The sequence below is a fragment of the Alligator sinensis genome, unplaced genomic scaffold (assembly GCF_000455745.1).
Source record: "Alligator sinensis unplaced genomic scaffold, ASM45574v1 scaffold432_1, whole genome shotgun sequence".
Classification (NCBI taxonomy): domain Eukaryota; kingdom Metazoa; phylum Chordata; order Crocodylia; family Alligatoridae; genus Alligator; species Alligator sinensis.
This window is the reverse complement of record NW_005841998.1, coordinates 1,230,402-1,246,663: the sequence shown is the minus strand read 5'-3', so window position 1 is coordinate 1,246,663 and position 16,262 is coordinate 1,230,402. Positions and strand designations below refer to the sequence as shown.

Sequence of the window (16,262 nt, the reverse complement as noted above, 5' to 3'; positions counted from 1 at the left end):
CTGATGAACCTTGCCCCTGGGCAGCCACCCTTCATAAACTTTTGCACAATGCCCCACTCCCTCACTGCACTACTGCAATGCCTGCAGGGGCAGTACTTCCTTCCTTGTACTGCACATGTGGGCAGCCTCCTCCTTAGCTCCCTCGCTGCACCATGTCATGGACTCCCTAGTGCTGTGGGCTGCACCACCCTGCCCACTGGGGCAGGAGCAGGCTTGAGGGAGTGAGGGACAGGAACTCTAAAGACCTCAATTGCAGCAGCAGCCAGGTAGGAACCCAAGGGCAGTACATTAATCACTTGCAGGCTGCATGTAGCTTATATCTATCTATATTTATATCTATATATAGCTATATACATAGCTATATATAGATCTCTCTCTCTCATATATATATCATTTCATTTCAAAGGCCAAATCAGTTCCAGTTGGGCAAAGCCCAATAGTCAAGTTCCAAAATTTGACTAAGCAGAGCTCAATCATCATGTCTGTGTGGCTCTACCACTGGGCAAATATTCTCCCTCTCAGACCCATTTGTCTGAGGCTCTGGTTACTCCCTAAACCCATTCTACATACAAGTCCCAGGCCCAGAAGCCTTGGGGTTCAGATGCGACGTCTTGCGAGATCTTAGCCAAAAGCCTGAGGGTTGCACGCAGCTTATGGGCCACCACCTGAACAGCCCCATTGTACCCCAAGGATTACCCCTAAATAACACTGCTAAAGATTGTTAAGTCTTAGGGAGGAGTCATCCTTTAGAGCCGCAGCCAGCAACCTTTTCAGGTTGTAGGCTGAAATGACGAAGCTTGGGTCAGAGGTGGGCAGGCAGGTGCTAGGATATGGCTGCTGCCACTGTTTCTTTTCTCCATGACAGCATGGGGAGAGTTCCCACAGCCACTCCTCCTTTCCTCCATGGTGGCAGAGGACAGAGACTGTCACTGAAGTATATTTGATTCATGAACCATATTTTGCTGACCCCTTGCTTTAGAGTGGTTGGAAACTTCTTACCACATGGTGGGTTCTACCACATACACACACACACGATTGTTTTGTACCACTAATCAAGGAAACAGGAAAGAAAATAGATGCCCATCTCCAAGGTGTGAACCTACATACTACTAATATCAGCAGGCTTTGAATGTTCATCTTTGTAAAGGTGGTTCTAGCTCTGCAAGTTCTGGCAATATAAAAAATACAATGAATCACCTTTAAAAAAGTCTGTGTGTTTAAGCTAAGACAGAACAGGGATCATTAGTGCTACTATAATTATAAAATTATAATATTTAGGAATATGCAACAACAATGGGTAAAGGCAGAATCTGCTTAACAGTCTTCCTGTTTATTCTGGTTATTAATATTTGCGGCTCTCACACCCAAACTTTAAGAGGTTCTGGACACACCAATTTTTTTTTTTCGCTGGCAAAAGCTGTATATGAACACCTTCATTTTCCCAAGGCTGTGCTACTTATCTCTTCAATAGCAACATTAGCAAAATAAGATTTCCATTATTACCTCTTAGGGTATAATATGAATCATATGATCTTCAGATAAGCACATATAACTTCAACAAAAAATAACAAAAGTTGATACCTGTATCTGAAGACAATTTGGCCATGATGGAACAACTGTCGTCTGTCCTGGCAGAACTCCAAAAAATGTTATCACAATAATCTAAGTAATTTGATGCCCCGATCACACTCAATTCCCCCTTCATACACTTACAAAAGCAACTAAACTAAAGCACGAAAATGGACAAAAGTACTGGAGTACTGCGTCCAGTTCTGGGCACCCCACTTCAAGAGGGATGTGGACAACATTGAGAGGGTCCAGAGGAGGGCCACCCGCATGATCTGGGGACAGCAGGGCAGACCCTACAATGAGAGGCTACGGGACCTGAACCTGTTCAGCCTTCACAAGAGAGGGCTGAGGGGGGACCTGGTGACCATCTATAAACTCACTAGGGGGGACCAGAAGGGTTTGGGGGAGACCTTGTTTCCCCAAGCACCCCCCGGGACAACAAGGAATAACGCCACAAGTTGTTGGAGAGTAGGTTCAGATTAGACATCCGTAAGAACTACTTCACAGTCAGGGTGGCTAGGATCTGGAACCAACTTCCAAGGGAAGTGGTGCTGGCTCCTACCCTGGGGGTCTTTAAGAAGCAGCTTGATGCCTACCTGGCTGGGGTCACTTGAGCCCAGTTTCCCTCCTGCCCAGGCAGGGGGGCGGGCTTGAAGATCTACAAGGTCCCTTCCGACCCTACTTCTACGATTCTATGAAAAGCAAATCTGAAACTTCATGCATTAGTCAATGCAAGGGAAATGCATATAAAACCTGAATGTATGTCAAGATATTCATTAACAGACCAAGTTTATTCTGTACTGAAACTATCTTTCCAGTCAAAAGAAATGCACACAGAGGTAATTAAAAGGAACAAGTAATTTGTTTGATGGTAAAAAGAATTCTCAGCTCCATTTCTGAGAGATCAGTGTTTTCTATGGTTCATAAAAACAGCTAAAACAATTCTTAGGTCAGATACTGTAAGAGCTCCCCCAGTTGCCCTCCAGAAGATCTACAGGAAAACATGTTCCATTATCTTTGCATCTTCATCATCTGGCAAAATCTCAACCACTCCTTCCTGTGAAGTGAGGATGGAGATAATTTCCTTAGACAATTGTTCATGCTTATTCTCTGCACATGTATCTGCAATCTTCTTCCAGCCTTCCACAGTACAGACGGTATCATTTAGTATAATTTGTTCCAAAGCATCTGATAAAAAAATAATATAGTTGCACAATATTTTTCCTAATAATTTTATGCACTGATGTTAAACATAGCACAAGAAGATGCATCTCTCATGGGGGATACAACTACAAATTGATTGTTCTTGGTCTCTTCCCAGTTGGATAATTCTAAGGACCAACAAAAGAAACCAAGAACGTGGTTCCTAAACTTTTTACACTCACAAAATACTGTCAACTCTAAAAATTTCTCAGGGTCCACCATGCAACCTTATCATCAAATATTTTTATTCGTTTTGGTGTTACTTGCAATTTAATTGCTTTGTTATTGCCCAGCTGGCAATAACAAATGATATATCAAGAAACATTAAATAGATAACAATAAATATCTATATATTTACATAACTTCACAATAACTGTTTGTAAATAACATCTTACTGTACTTACTCTTCTCACTCATTTCTTCCAACAGATGTAAGCCATGTTGCTTGTGAGCAGTAGAGATGAGTGAGAGGACTATAGCCCCAATGGATAAAGATGCTGGTTTCCTATTCCATTCTTCAGTTAGACAGCAAATTAGCTCAATACTAGCACAGTTTGTCAATAGGAATATGTAATCATCTAAAAATCAAACATCAAAACATTATTACTTGAATATATTCACACATGATATATGACCATGGCCCAGATTCTGATCTCACTAAAACACTCTGAAGCAGCAATGTCAAAGATCTGGGCCACAGTGCTGCCTGTGGGTCTTGGAGCAATAGCACATGGGGTCAGTTCGGGGCATGCACTGAATCCAGTGCACATCTGGATCAGGCCCACAAACCAACCCCATGCCACTCTTCTAGCCCACAGGGACAGATAAGCTTGACACCCCTCCTCTAGAGAAACTCCCGTGAAATCAAGGTAAGCCCTAGCATTAGTTTTCTAGGGAAAAAAAAAAAAGAAGATAAACGTCAGAGTAACTTCACAGATGATAAATTGTAGAGTGCTGTTGCAAATACCAAAGAGGATAGGGAAATAATTAAATTATAAACCTTGTGGTTATTGAAGCCTTGGGTAAGAAATAAAATGAGACAAACATGCAACCTAACAGAACCAAGTAATATTAACGTGAAAAAGGATTTTAAATGGGAAAGAGATACTTGAAAGGCTAAGCCTAAGGGGACGTAGGGAAGAACAGAAAGCAAAACTGATTTAACTTTGCACTGTAATACGGCCACAAAAAGAAGCTAATATGACTTTGGTCTGTTTATATGGAGATGTCACATCCCAGATCAGAGAAGTGATAGCCATTTTCCATAGGGCACTGGTGAGACTGCACATTTATAAGAATGCTGCAGAAGCACCACACTAGCAGGTGGAGGCTGACATACTGAAAAGATTTACTGTGATTTACAGAAAAATGATTGATTGAATAAAGGAAACAAAAATATATGAGCTAAGTAGCACAACCCTGCAATATACTACAGCTAGCTCTTCAGTGCCTACTGTATTTCCTGCTGCACGAGGCCCTAAATTTGTATCCTTTGGCTACATGACTAGACAGGTCATGAATATTTTGAAAGGAAAGAACTACAGGAGAAATCCTGGCCCCACTTAAATTACTGGCAAAGCTTCTATGGATTTCAGCAGAGTTAGCATTTCATCCTCAAGGGAAGGAGGAACTGGTTAATGTGAGGACTCCAAAAGGTAAAATGCTGCCTTTTCCATGAGTGCATCTGCATGCAAATGTTAAAAATAGCAACTACAAATCGAAATGGCTGTGCTTTCCCTTTTCAACAAATGGTACTTTCATAGTAGTGAAGCAACAGTAGAACCCAGATTTTTTGCATGGTCCACAACAGGTTGTTAAAATAAGACCAACCTGCTCAGCTGCTTACTGTGGCTTTTACTTCAATGGGCACCACTTCTCCAATCAGCACTTCTCTTGGAGCACAGCTCTGCCCTATGTAACTTATTAGAGAAGCAGTATCATTTGGAATAAACTCTGCAGCAGAAAGCTAGAATGCTTCTGTGGTCCTGTACAACTGTTTGCTGTGCCTACATATACCCCCCTACCTAGATCACAAACTCGCATTTTCTCAGGGGTGTAAGGAACATAAAATTGCAATTTCTACTATACAAGGAGATGTGGTTATATGAGAAAGCAGAAATACATTAGATGAAATCTAAACCCCAAATGAACACAATTACAACAGACCTAGGATTTCACACCAGCAGACCTGGGGTCATGGCTGTCTAGCTATGTGTTCAAATGTACTCTCTATCATAACTCATAGTCAAACTAAAATCCAATATTTTGGTGTTGATCCAACTACTTAGGCACATGCAATGAGTAAAAGCACATGTCTAAACAGCGCAGGATCAGGACCTTAAAACAGAGATATCATAATGTATATATTACAGAAACACTCATGTACACAAACACAAGTTGTGAAGCATGCCAAAGAGAGATAGAAAGAGGATTTTTTATACAAATGCGTGAACAACAGATAGCTGATAAATCAAAAAAATAATATTAAGAGGGTAAGTAAATTCAGTCACACCTAACTTGGCAATAGTCTTTTACTCCCACTGAGCCAAACTTCAATTCCTACAATGTCTAAGCAATAATACTTCACAAAAATATGCAGAGAACTCTATGTGGCTGCCTGTAAAAAACTAGATGGAAACCGTGACAGTTGGTTGGAAAAACAAATATTGTGTAGTTTTTACAATGACCTTGAGGTTGTAGTCCTGCTAAGAAACAGCAAAGATAGATGCAGTCAGACAGCCCCTTAAACACAATTCTTATGAAGAAAGCAGAATCTAATGCACTGGTGGACAGAAAACATTAGGGGAATTTTCACATCAAAGGGAGGGCATTCTGTCACTACTTTTTATGTTAAGATCATTATGTACAGAATTAGATTTTTCACATGAATGCATTAATGCTTGCTTTAAAAATTCAATGCAAAAAGTTACCAGAAGGATTTTTTTTTACCTGAACAAGATGTTCACCGAATCAATGATGAAAGACAATGTAAGACATATTCTGATATTTACCTGAAGAAAAGGATTTCAATTGCTTTATATAATCCATTGCTCCACAAATCTGGCCCTGTTTACACAGACACAGAGCAGCTTTCTTGTGTATATTGCACTGACTATAGACAATCTGAGCCAACGCCAGGCATGTGGACTTGCTGTACGGCTCAACCTCCCCATAGTCATAAATCACATCTCCTATTGCTTCAGAGAATGTCAGCCTGAAGGAAACAAGGTAGTAAAACAAACTAGTGTTACAAGTGAGTTTTCATAATTTGGAGTACAGGATTCCCTCACCAGCAATGGGCCATGGCGAGGGATCGAGAACACCTGGTATACAGAATATTAAGCGTGGATGCTCAAAACCGTGGTTGGCAAAGCTGTAGTTAATGAGGGAAAACTGTACTTCAGAATCAACCACAATACAACTATGTTTTGTAGGTATCTTAAGGTACCAGACTAACTTTCCCTTCAAACCTTTGCTCTCCCGCCCCATCTTCTACAACGTTCCTAGCCTGATGCCAAAGCAGAGGGGATTTCTCCTTCTTTTCCATACTGTCTGAGTGCACAAGAAAGTCCCATCAGTACCTAGTGCTGTCTCAGTTCTTGGAAGTTGGGACTATATCCCTTGCAACACTCCTGGATGCATGAAATCCCAGATGAGTTTCTAGGATGCATGAGGAAGGAGGAAATGTATATGTACAATGTCCAAACTGTGACATATGGGAAGTCAGGAAAAGAGGCTGTTATTTTTGGGATGGAAGCCAGATGAATGGGGCTGGACCTCTTTCTTTAGGAAATTCAGCTAGATGAGTGCATGTTTAATGAGGATGGTATATAAGAACCGGACAACATTCAGAATAGTTGGCTAGGGGAACTGTGTGGAATTGGACCAACTTCAGTCCAGGGAGAACAGTTGGAGATTTTTGCTGCCAGCCTCATAACTAACTCAAATGAGCATATAAATAGAGCAGTTTTCAGAAGCTTCTAACTTGGCCAAATCTGGATGAAATGTCACAAGGATCAAAAAAGGCACTTCCTTGGCCAAGGAATATCAAATATCAACCATCTACTCCAGAGGACAGAAACACTTCAAAGGCTCCATGGTGAAAATAACTGTTCAATACTGGCAAAAAAAACCCCCTTTTCCATATCATTTTTTAAAGAAATAAATGGCTTTTAATTAAACTTTCTGTAGGAAATCATTTTGCAGAAGACAGTTGACATGAAAAATTTCAGCCCAAACAGTTAAAAATTTGAAAAGTTATAAGCAACATATTATAGGGACTTAGAATGGAAAGTGTTGAGCAAGTTGAACTTAAACATTGGTACCAACTTTGTTTACAAACCAAATGATTATAATATTTGTAAAGTGCCATTTTAAAATCATGGTACGAACTGTAATTATGTCAGATACATCATTTTTAACCTTGTTGTTTTGGCACAAGGACCCAGGTTTTCTATCCACCTACGCATATAAGGTATGCCATGTTTCAGTATGATACCACCACTTGCAGCATCTTATTGTTTTATTAATTTCCCTGATTCCAGTGCACTAATAAAACACTTAAAAAGCTATTTTAGAAAGGCTGTTGCAAATGGTGGCAAAAGGAGAGATAAGGAAATATTGCTTGGAGTCAGTCAAATCTAAATCAGCCAAGTCTAAATCAGTAGATTTAGAATCCAGGTTCAACAGCCAAAACACAAGCTAGGCTTTGAGAATTACTGCTATGGTTTTCACATCACTTCAAGCCCAGGTGCCAGAATTATAATTAAGACTAATGCCAAGCTGAATGCCAAGTTTGTTTCATGGGATTTCTACCACCTTGAGACCAATCTGAATTGGACCTAGAATATGGGTCCCTTCCAGTTTGGGATCTGACTCATAAAGCTAAATTGCAAAGGCAAATCTGGTTCGGGAGATTCAAATCTGAATGCATCCTGATTCTCATAAATAAAATGCAGGGATTGGGGGCCACATGCGAGTTAACAGTTCAGGCCTCTCTCATAATTCTACTTAATACTGTGGATGATATTAATATTATCATTGACAGTACAACAAAAGTTATGGCTTTCCAATAACTGCTGACTTCTAATTTCTTTAAAAGGTATCAGACCAAACGTATCTTTTTAAAAAAAGGTATTAGACCATATTTGAAAATCTTTTTATGTACATTTTTACTGAAGTGGAAGAGAGAAAGGATATGGAACAAATTTGTGCTCTAGAATGATCTAACAAAATTGACAGCAACTTAAAAGAAACACTATATTTGCAAAAATAGCTGTCTGTACCTTTCATTTGTCTTAGTTTATACTCACAGTGAATTTAAGCTGGATTTAACAAATGGCATCAAAGAAAGGTATCTGCTCATTTAACACTATCTGCATGGGTCTAATTTACAAAAAAAGGAGGAGGAGATTCACTATAGGTAGGGCCTGACTGCTTATGAAAAAGCACAAATACAAACTTTCACAAAGGGAGGGCACATACCCCTATAATTCAAAGAGCCCCACAATCCCACTTACCTTTGCTGTGTGACCCAGTGTATAACTAAATTTAACTGTTTCTCAGACAGTGCACATTTGATTGCTTCCAGAGTCATAGCTGCATTCAGAGGGTGTTTAACTGCAGTACTTGAGTTTATAAGAGCCTCAAAATATTTCAGCAAAGGAAGAATCTTCCCTTTAATAAAACCAAGTGCTAAGGGAAGAAAAGGAAAGCCACTGATCAAAACACTTAGGAAAACAGCACTTTTACTATATTAAAATTTTTAAATTTCATTTGGCTTTGCTAATGTTCCCAAATTCCCTGGTGCCCAACCTTTTTGCCCTGCAGGCAGTGATGCCTGGTCCATCTGCAGGTCAGATCTGGCCGATGGGCTTGATTTGGTAAACAGGACAGGAGCAGAGGGACCTAGGGGACAACCCAGCCCTGATCCAGCTGCGTGGGGGAAAGGCGTGTGACCCAGCCCCAACCCAGGTGGGCTTGGGATTTGGTAGCAGGGGAGGCATAACAGTATTAACTGTCACTGCTTTCCCACAGAGAAGTTTCCCAACTCATGAGGAGCCCTGCAGGCAGGATGCTATGGCTCCACAGTTTGGATTTGACCCATGGGCCAGGGGTTGAACATCCGTGCCCTGGACAAATTCTCACTAAGGTTCAAGGTGCAGTGCCCCCTTAGCTGCCTTCCCAGTCATTGAGAGCCCAGACTGCCCTGTAGCAGAAAGGCTGAGTTCAGAGTATTGGGTCTCATCTGTAAACCACTAAAAAGCACATTTAAAAAACATGTGTATTTAAACCAGGCAGTTCACAGTGATGCTGACGGGAGTAAGACTGAAACTCCTGCACATCACTTTGAAAATACACCCCCTGTATTTTCAGAGGTGGCTGCCGTTGTGGGCTGGGCTTTGCATCCTGAGCCTCGCTGCAGCTGACCCAGGAGCAGCTCGACACCATGTGCATCCCGCCACTGGGCTGGAAAGTGGGATGCATGTGGTGGTGAGCTTCTCCCAAGCCAGCTGCAGCAGGGCTTGGGGTGCAAAGCCTAGACCACAACAGCAGCTGCCTCCGCCATGCACAGATGCGGGGGGGATGGAGGGGGGACGACATATGCCCCCCCCGGGGCCTCTAGGGTACACACAGTGGCAGGAGCCTCCCGTACGCCTGGACCAGCTTCCCAGGCTCGATCCTCCCACCACTCGCCTGGCCGGGGCCCGTCTCCTTACCCCTGCTCCTGCCTCACTCTGTCCCTCACTATGGAGGCCTCAATCTGGCCCCTGCCCCTTCCTTCTCCCACGGACTGACCTGCTGGGCTGGCATTGTGGGGGGGTGCATATGTACATGCACGCTCAACCCCCTCAGCCTCAGATCAACTGCAAGAGGCTCCATGATCGATCGACCAGTTGGTGACCACTGCTCTAGTTCTTGCCAGGAGCAACACAGCAACAGCTTCAACCACTGACATTAGCAATCATACCACAATATTTTATGTTGCCAATTCAAAGGAAATAATTGTAGGGGGGCAGGGGAGGCAAGACTAACAATATCCCAAAGAGTGTATTTCTGTTGTTTTGTGCGCTTAAGCATTCTTATTAGACTAAAAATTAGATATATTTTAGATCTGAATGTCTAAATGAATGGAATGAAATATTGCGAGATGGTTTCAGCTAACTACCTGGGATAAGCAGTAGGGACCAAACTTTCAAAGTGCGGTTTGCATGCATCTAATTCATGAGTGGAAATAAGATAGCTTCAGGCTAGCTCTATAATCAGAGAGAGAGACAACATTCATCCTAAGCCACATTTAGACCTCCCCAGATCCTCAGCCTATTTCTCTGGACAAGCACAGAAAAGGTAGAGGAAGTAGCAGCAAGTCAGCCACGCTGCCACTACACAAGGGCAATCCAGCAAACTAATCCCTTTTCATTGCCTGAGTGCAAAGTGGCCAAACAAGAGATAAAAAGACTGAGCCCCATAGGCTCTTTGGTTTTGGAAATGTTACAAGTAAACCCCACAGTAATTCATGTTTGCTCTCTCAAGGTATCTTTTAACATGAATTAGAGTGCCAGATTCCTAAATGGCATGAAACAGTGCTATTAAAATCAATGGACTAATACTGATTTTTATAGGCTGAGAGTCTGTCCAGGACTTTTTTCAGCTTAAGTCCATACCTTTAAATTTCAACAGGGTTTCTTCATTGTGAAGGATTCCTCTAGGGCAGTTTGCTGCATAAAGTGCTGCAGCCTCATACTGACCACTTGAAAATAATTCATTGAACCTGGGGGAGGGGAGACAAAAGAAAAGACAATGTAATGTGGCATTGGAACAAAAATAAAAAAGAATGACTGGCTGGTTTCTGATCTAAGCTGCTTATGGTGGGTTTATACACCAACAAGAAAGTGGATGACATACCTGATGGTGGGCTCATCCAGCAAGCTCATCAGCTGGCTGTCTATTTGTGACAGAAGTTTACATTCTGCTCAGCAGAGGCAAGGGTTTTGCTGCTGCTGCTGCAGGGAACCTTTGAGTGCAGATGTACTCAAAGTTCTGCCAACAAAACCTTGTAGCAATCGGCAGTCTGCTTAGTCCACAGCACAGATGATGGGGGAGAAAGGTAGGTGCCAGACAAAGTGCAAGCAGCTACCTGATTTATTGCTTCTGCCAGGACTCTGAATTATAACGGAACCAAATTTAAGTAGGCACTAACAGAGAGGCACATGCTTATAGTACATTATTTCAGAATGAAATAGCATGCTGGCTTAATTCACATTAAGTAACACCTTTAGTATAAATGCAGACAGCAGGGCTAGGAGGTACCTTGTGGCACTGGCACACATTATAATAATGCATGATGAGATCTGATCCTTATCCCAATAATCAAACATCCTGCCATGCCACATCCCCCAAATGCACCATTATTTTAATGGGATCCTTGCAACCCAAATGTGGTTTGGAAGGTACTTGTCAGAGGAAGCCAAGGGGGTCCCCCAACCAGGGAGTTTAACCCTATGTGCCCAAGCAGTCCAGCCTAGCAGAGACTAGCTGGCACACTGACTGCCTTAACCCGCAGTTCTCACAGAAGCTGTGGGATGAAATTCTTTAAAGCACCAGGTCACAGCAAGCCTCAGAGCTTGCCCAGACCCAACACATTTTCTGCCTTGCTCTGTAGTGCTGCAGACTGCAATACTGTAAACTGTGTATATAGAACTGAATAAGGATCCGTGGTGTTTTTTTTTACCTTTCAATGTATTCAAGCAAATCTTCAGCCTCTTTACTCTTGCCCGGGTCATATTCAAATACATGAGAGATGCTAGAGACAGCAGAAGCTGGAATATAAAAAACTTCAGTGAAGGGTAAGTACATTATAATTTCACTAGATAAAATTAGCATAGAAGTTGCCAAAGTAGAACAAGCATGAATAGACTGTGATCCATAGAAACATATATTTTTAGAACATGAAGACTGAAACCTGTTGCATTAACAGGCAGGAATGGACATTATATATTAACCAACGATCTTTCCATTGTTTTAGGAGACTAAGACAGCTCTTCTTAGTGAACGCTCGGTTAGGAAACACTTCTAGTTACCCCAAGTAAATTCTAGGGCAGAATGTTCCTACCTATGTTTCCAACCTTATAATGTAGGTACTGGATTCTGTACCTAAGGGTCAAATTCGACATACTGAACCATTCTATATTTCCACCTGAAAATGAATGCAGCTACATAGAAGGTATGCAAAGGCAGAATTTGAACCTTAGCTCTGGGACAGGAGCAGAAACCACATTTAAACTCCCAGTAGCAGTGAAGCGCCAATATGTAAACAGATTCTGATCTCTATGAAACCCATGTACCTTCACTGAATTCATAGACTTCAGATCTATGAAGATGTTATGGAAGTAGAATTCAGCTCACAGTGTAAAAGCCCACTGGAAGGGTCAGAGTAAAGTGATAATGGAGGTCTGAAGATCTTGTTACATGATTTCAGTATAGTACAAAGTGCATCACTGCACTTTATTTCAGCTCAGAAAACCTTGATTGCTGTCACTCAGAGTGTGTTACTGCTCATAAAAGAGTTGAGCACTGCAGAAGACCAGTGGCAATTTGCTGGATAACATTTTAATGATTATTCATCATCTCTACTTTGGGATGAAAAAACCTGGATGTCTGGAATCATTAACAGCAAGAGACCTCTGTGAGCCCAGAACAGAAGGGACAGGAGAATGAGCAGCATGTGAGAGGAAGTGTTTATAAAACCTACCTCTGTGTTTATAAAGCCTACCCAGCCTCACCTTTACCTAAATAAAAGTAAAACACCTCAGTCCAAATTCATTCTTGTATAATTCTAGCAATGTTTTTCCCCCTATGTCTGTATCTTTGTTGTGGCCAAAAAACTTTTGTGCCTAAATGCCACACATACAGCAGCATGCAACAGGGAATGGGCATGTTTCTTAATGGATCTAAGCAGGAGTCCAATTCTAACCAAGGCCTTAAAAAAGTGACCTCATATCATGACGACTGGGACTTCCAAAGTTGGGCAACTTAGGGGGCAACTTAACTCCCACTGATTGTCACAGAACAGGGACACTAATTCCTTTCATCCCACTTGAAAATCCTAGTCTAGTTTTGGAAAATGAAAAGAGAATATGCCAGATTTACAGCTGACACAGGATGGTATAACCCCACTGAAGTCAATGGAAATATACCATTTACACCATCTGAGGTGTAAATGTTATATTTTATAACCCCATATTTTTTTTGTGATTGATAATATTTTATTTCAATTTCAATCATTTTACCTTCACCAACTTTCTCTTGTTCCATAACTTGAGAGAGAAGCTCTTGCAGCGAGGTGTTCTTGTCATATTTTGCCCAAGCAGAAACAGCATTTGCAACCAATGTAATTCTACTATAACTATAAGCAATTAAAGAAGGAACAGCACATTTCAGTAGACCAATGTACTCAGCCAGACCAGCACAGATCTCTGCAACCTTATGGTTGACTTCAAAGTCCATGACTTCAAGGACCTACAAACTCTACCCTGCATCACCCCACCAATATTCTTCTCATCTTAATCCCTCCTCCCTTGCTCTACTGAATTGCCTATCCATGCCTTTGGCATGAAAAAGACACCTCACCTTTTTCCTTACAACCCCACTGAAAATGCACTTCTTCCATATGCTTAGGATGGAGGTGCATTATGTTTATGTCATAATGAGCCAGATGCCAGCAAACTCTACTCTGGTTTTCAGATGCATTTTGGGAACCCATAATCCTGGAGCCAGTGAGTCTCTAGTATAATTTCAAGATTTCTAAGCGTTGTTCTCTATGATACCAGTTAGAGCAGCCCACTAAATGCCCATTTGCCATCTGAGAACCCCCTTTGTCAACCGCCATCCCCTCCATAAGAAAACCCCTGGCTGCACTCCTGTGCCAGCTCTACCCCTATTCTGCTGCTGCAATGCAATACAAAGTGAAGAGGACTGGGGACCAGGATGTGTCTGTCCCCTTGTGCCTGCTTTGCATTACTCATCTATTTAGATTATATGCTTTTTGGAGGAAGCAGCATCTTCCCTTGTATTCTACAAGACGACAAGTGCAATGCCAGAGATCGAATAATAGATGTACTGCAAATATTATTAACAATGTCAATATTAATAGATACTTATAACAATCTATTGAAGTGTTATCTATGGCCCCCCTGCCATGTTATATTTCTGGTAACCAATAAATATCAACTAGCTAGCCACAAATATGTTGAATTTACAGTTCCATAAAATGGCAAACAAGCCTTGAAAATATTACTCAAAAAAGTGGGGGCACCATGAGCCTGATATTGGGAAGGTTCTCCCCAGTGTCAGGCTCATGGTGCTCAGAAATATATATTTTTTAAAAACAGGCAGGCATTCAGTCAGGGCTACCGGGGCTGCTTTTTAAAGAGCTGCAGCATTGTGAGCCCAACATCAGGGAAAAACCCTCCGATACTGGGTTCACTGCACTGAGCAGTAAGCAAACTGAGCAGTAAGGAGAGAGCAGTGGCTCTATGAGTAACTCTGGGATAAGCAGCTGAGGTGTAGGACTGCCTTGAAGACGCTTTTCTCTGTGCTAGTGACTTGGGGGGGCAGATTGCTGTTAGTGTTTGCCTAGTACCTGGTGTGTGTTTGGGATTTTTTTCCTGTGGTGTGTGATTCCTTCCTTCCTCTCCTATTTCTCTTTGTTCCCTTCCTTCCTTAGATACAAATAAGGCGGCAAAGTACCCAACAGCTACTTTGCCTGACTCTTCACAAAACAATTAAGCTGCCAGACACCTAACAGAGATTATCTAGGTAAAGGGGGAAAGCTGAAGGAGGAGATAACAAAAGAGATGGTTAGACAGCTTTTGTTGAGTCTGAATGAATTCAAGTCAGCAGAGCCACATGAGCTTCATCCCAGGGTCCTGAAGGAACTGGCAGACATCTCGGAGCCCTTAGCAATGATCTTCATGAAGTCGGAAATAGGCCAAGTACCAGAGGACTGGAAAAGGGCCAGTGTAATGCCCCTCTTTTAAAAAAGGCAAGAAGGAGGACCCAGGGAACTACAGACCGGTTAGCCTCACCTCAATATCTGGAAATTATTGAAGCATATCCTAAGGAAGGCCATTTGCAAGCATCTGAAGGAGGAAAAGCTGATCAAAAGCAGCCAGCATGGATTTATGAAAAACAAACCGTGTCAAACCTGATCTTCTTCGCTGACAAAGTAACTACTTGGGTGGATGAAAGGCATACTGTGGCTATTGTGGATCTGGACTTCAGCAAGGTGAGAAGATCCCACATAATCTCTTGAGCAAGTTTGTGGATGTGAGCACATTGGATTGTGAACACATTGGAGTATATAAGTGCAATTCAGAAGGATCTTTGCAGATTAGAAAGCTGGGATGAAGTTAACAGGATGAAGTTCAATGCAGACAAATGCTAGACCTTGGGAAGAATAATCAAAAACACAAATACAAAATGGGTGACACCTGACTGGATGGCAGCACCATTTAAAAAGGACTTGGGAATCTTGGTAGACCACAGACTCAACATAAGCCTGCGGTGTGATACAGCCACACAAAAGGTGAATGTGGTTTTGGGCTGCATCAGAGCATGCAAGATGCATTAGGTGCAAGCCTCTTTATGTAGCAATAGTTAGGTCTCATCTGGAGTAGTGTGCGCAGTTCTGGGGTTCACATTTTAAAAAGGACTTGGACAAGTTAGAAAAGGCGCTGAGGTGGGCAAGAAAGATGATCAAGGGCTTGGAAGGCAAGTCCTACAAGGAGAGGCTGAAGGAGCTAGGCATATTCAGTTTGCGGGAAAAGCGCTTAAGGGGGAACATGATAGCAGTCTTCAAATACTTGAAAGGTTGTCATAAAGAGGGAAAGACCTTTTCTCTCTTGCTGCAGAGAGGACATGGGCCAATGGCTAGAAGTTGCCACAAAGTGAATAGTCAGATAAAACTTCTTCAGTGTGAGAATAGTAAGGCAGTGGAATAGGCTGCCTAAGGAAGTTGTGGACTCTTCATCACTGGAGGTGTTCAAGAAGAGGTTGGATAGCCCCTGGTCAGAGAGGATTTGGGCATAGCTATGCCTATTTTCCACCATGGGTATTTCCCATGCTTCTGCGCTTTGCTGGTTGTGTCCCCCGCCCCTTTCTGTTATATGTCAGGGTGTTTTTAAACCTCCCTCAGAGGCATTGGATGTTGGCTACAACTAGGGTTGTGGACTTCAAGTGGGGTGTGCCAATTCTGCTAGCAGCAAAGCCAGAGGATCCTGGCTACAGGATCTTGCCCCTCCACTTAAGGTCAGACCCACTGCCACACAGTATGACCTAGCCGGCTTAACCGAAACATGGTGGGATTCTACACATGACTGGGAGGTAGGCATTGAGGGGTACAAGTTGTATTGGTGAGAGAGTGGGAAAAAAAGGAAGGGGTGTAGCTCTCTATTTTAGGGAGCAGTACGCATCTTCCATCATCAAGGGGG

The 16,262-nt window shown here is 42.2% G+C and overlaps 1 protein-coding gene across 5 annotated transcripts in view; it reads right to left on the bottom strand.

Annotated features, from left to right (window-relative positions):
- CLHC1 (clathrin heavy chain linker domain containing 1) overlaps window positions 1–16,262 on the bottom strand; it is a 53,809-nt gene that overhangs the window by 27,920 nt on the left and 9,627 nt on the right. For 3 of the 5 annotated variants that reach the window (XM_006021582.2, XM_006021580.3, XM_014518969.2), the window contains 7 exons: window positions 13,062–13,177; window positions 11,504–11,591; window positions 10,437–10,543; window positions 8,292–8,466; window positions 5,784–5,986; window positions 3,177–3,350; window positions 2,294–2,757 (listed from right to left, as the gene is read on the bottom strand). In XM_006021582.2, the coding sequence (XP_006021644.1) occupies window positions 2,561–2,757; window positions 3,177–3,350; window positions 5,784–5,986; window positions 8,292–8,466; window positions 10,437–10,543; window positions 11,504–11,591; window positions 13,062–13,177 (1,060 nt within the window). In that variant the 3' untranslated portion in view covers window positions 2,294–2,560. Of the gene's footprint in view, window positions 1–2,293; window positions 2,758–3,176; window positions 3,351–5,783; window positions 5,987–8,291; window positions 8,467–10,436; window positions 10,544–11,503; window positions 11,592–13,061; window positions 13,178–16,262 lie in introns of those variants that run through there. The other 2 variants (XM_006021581.3, XM_025201581.1) reach the window with 2 other exon arrangements.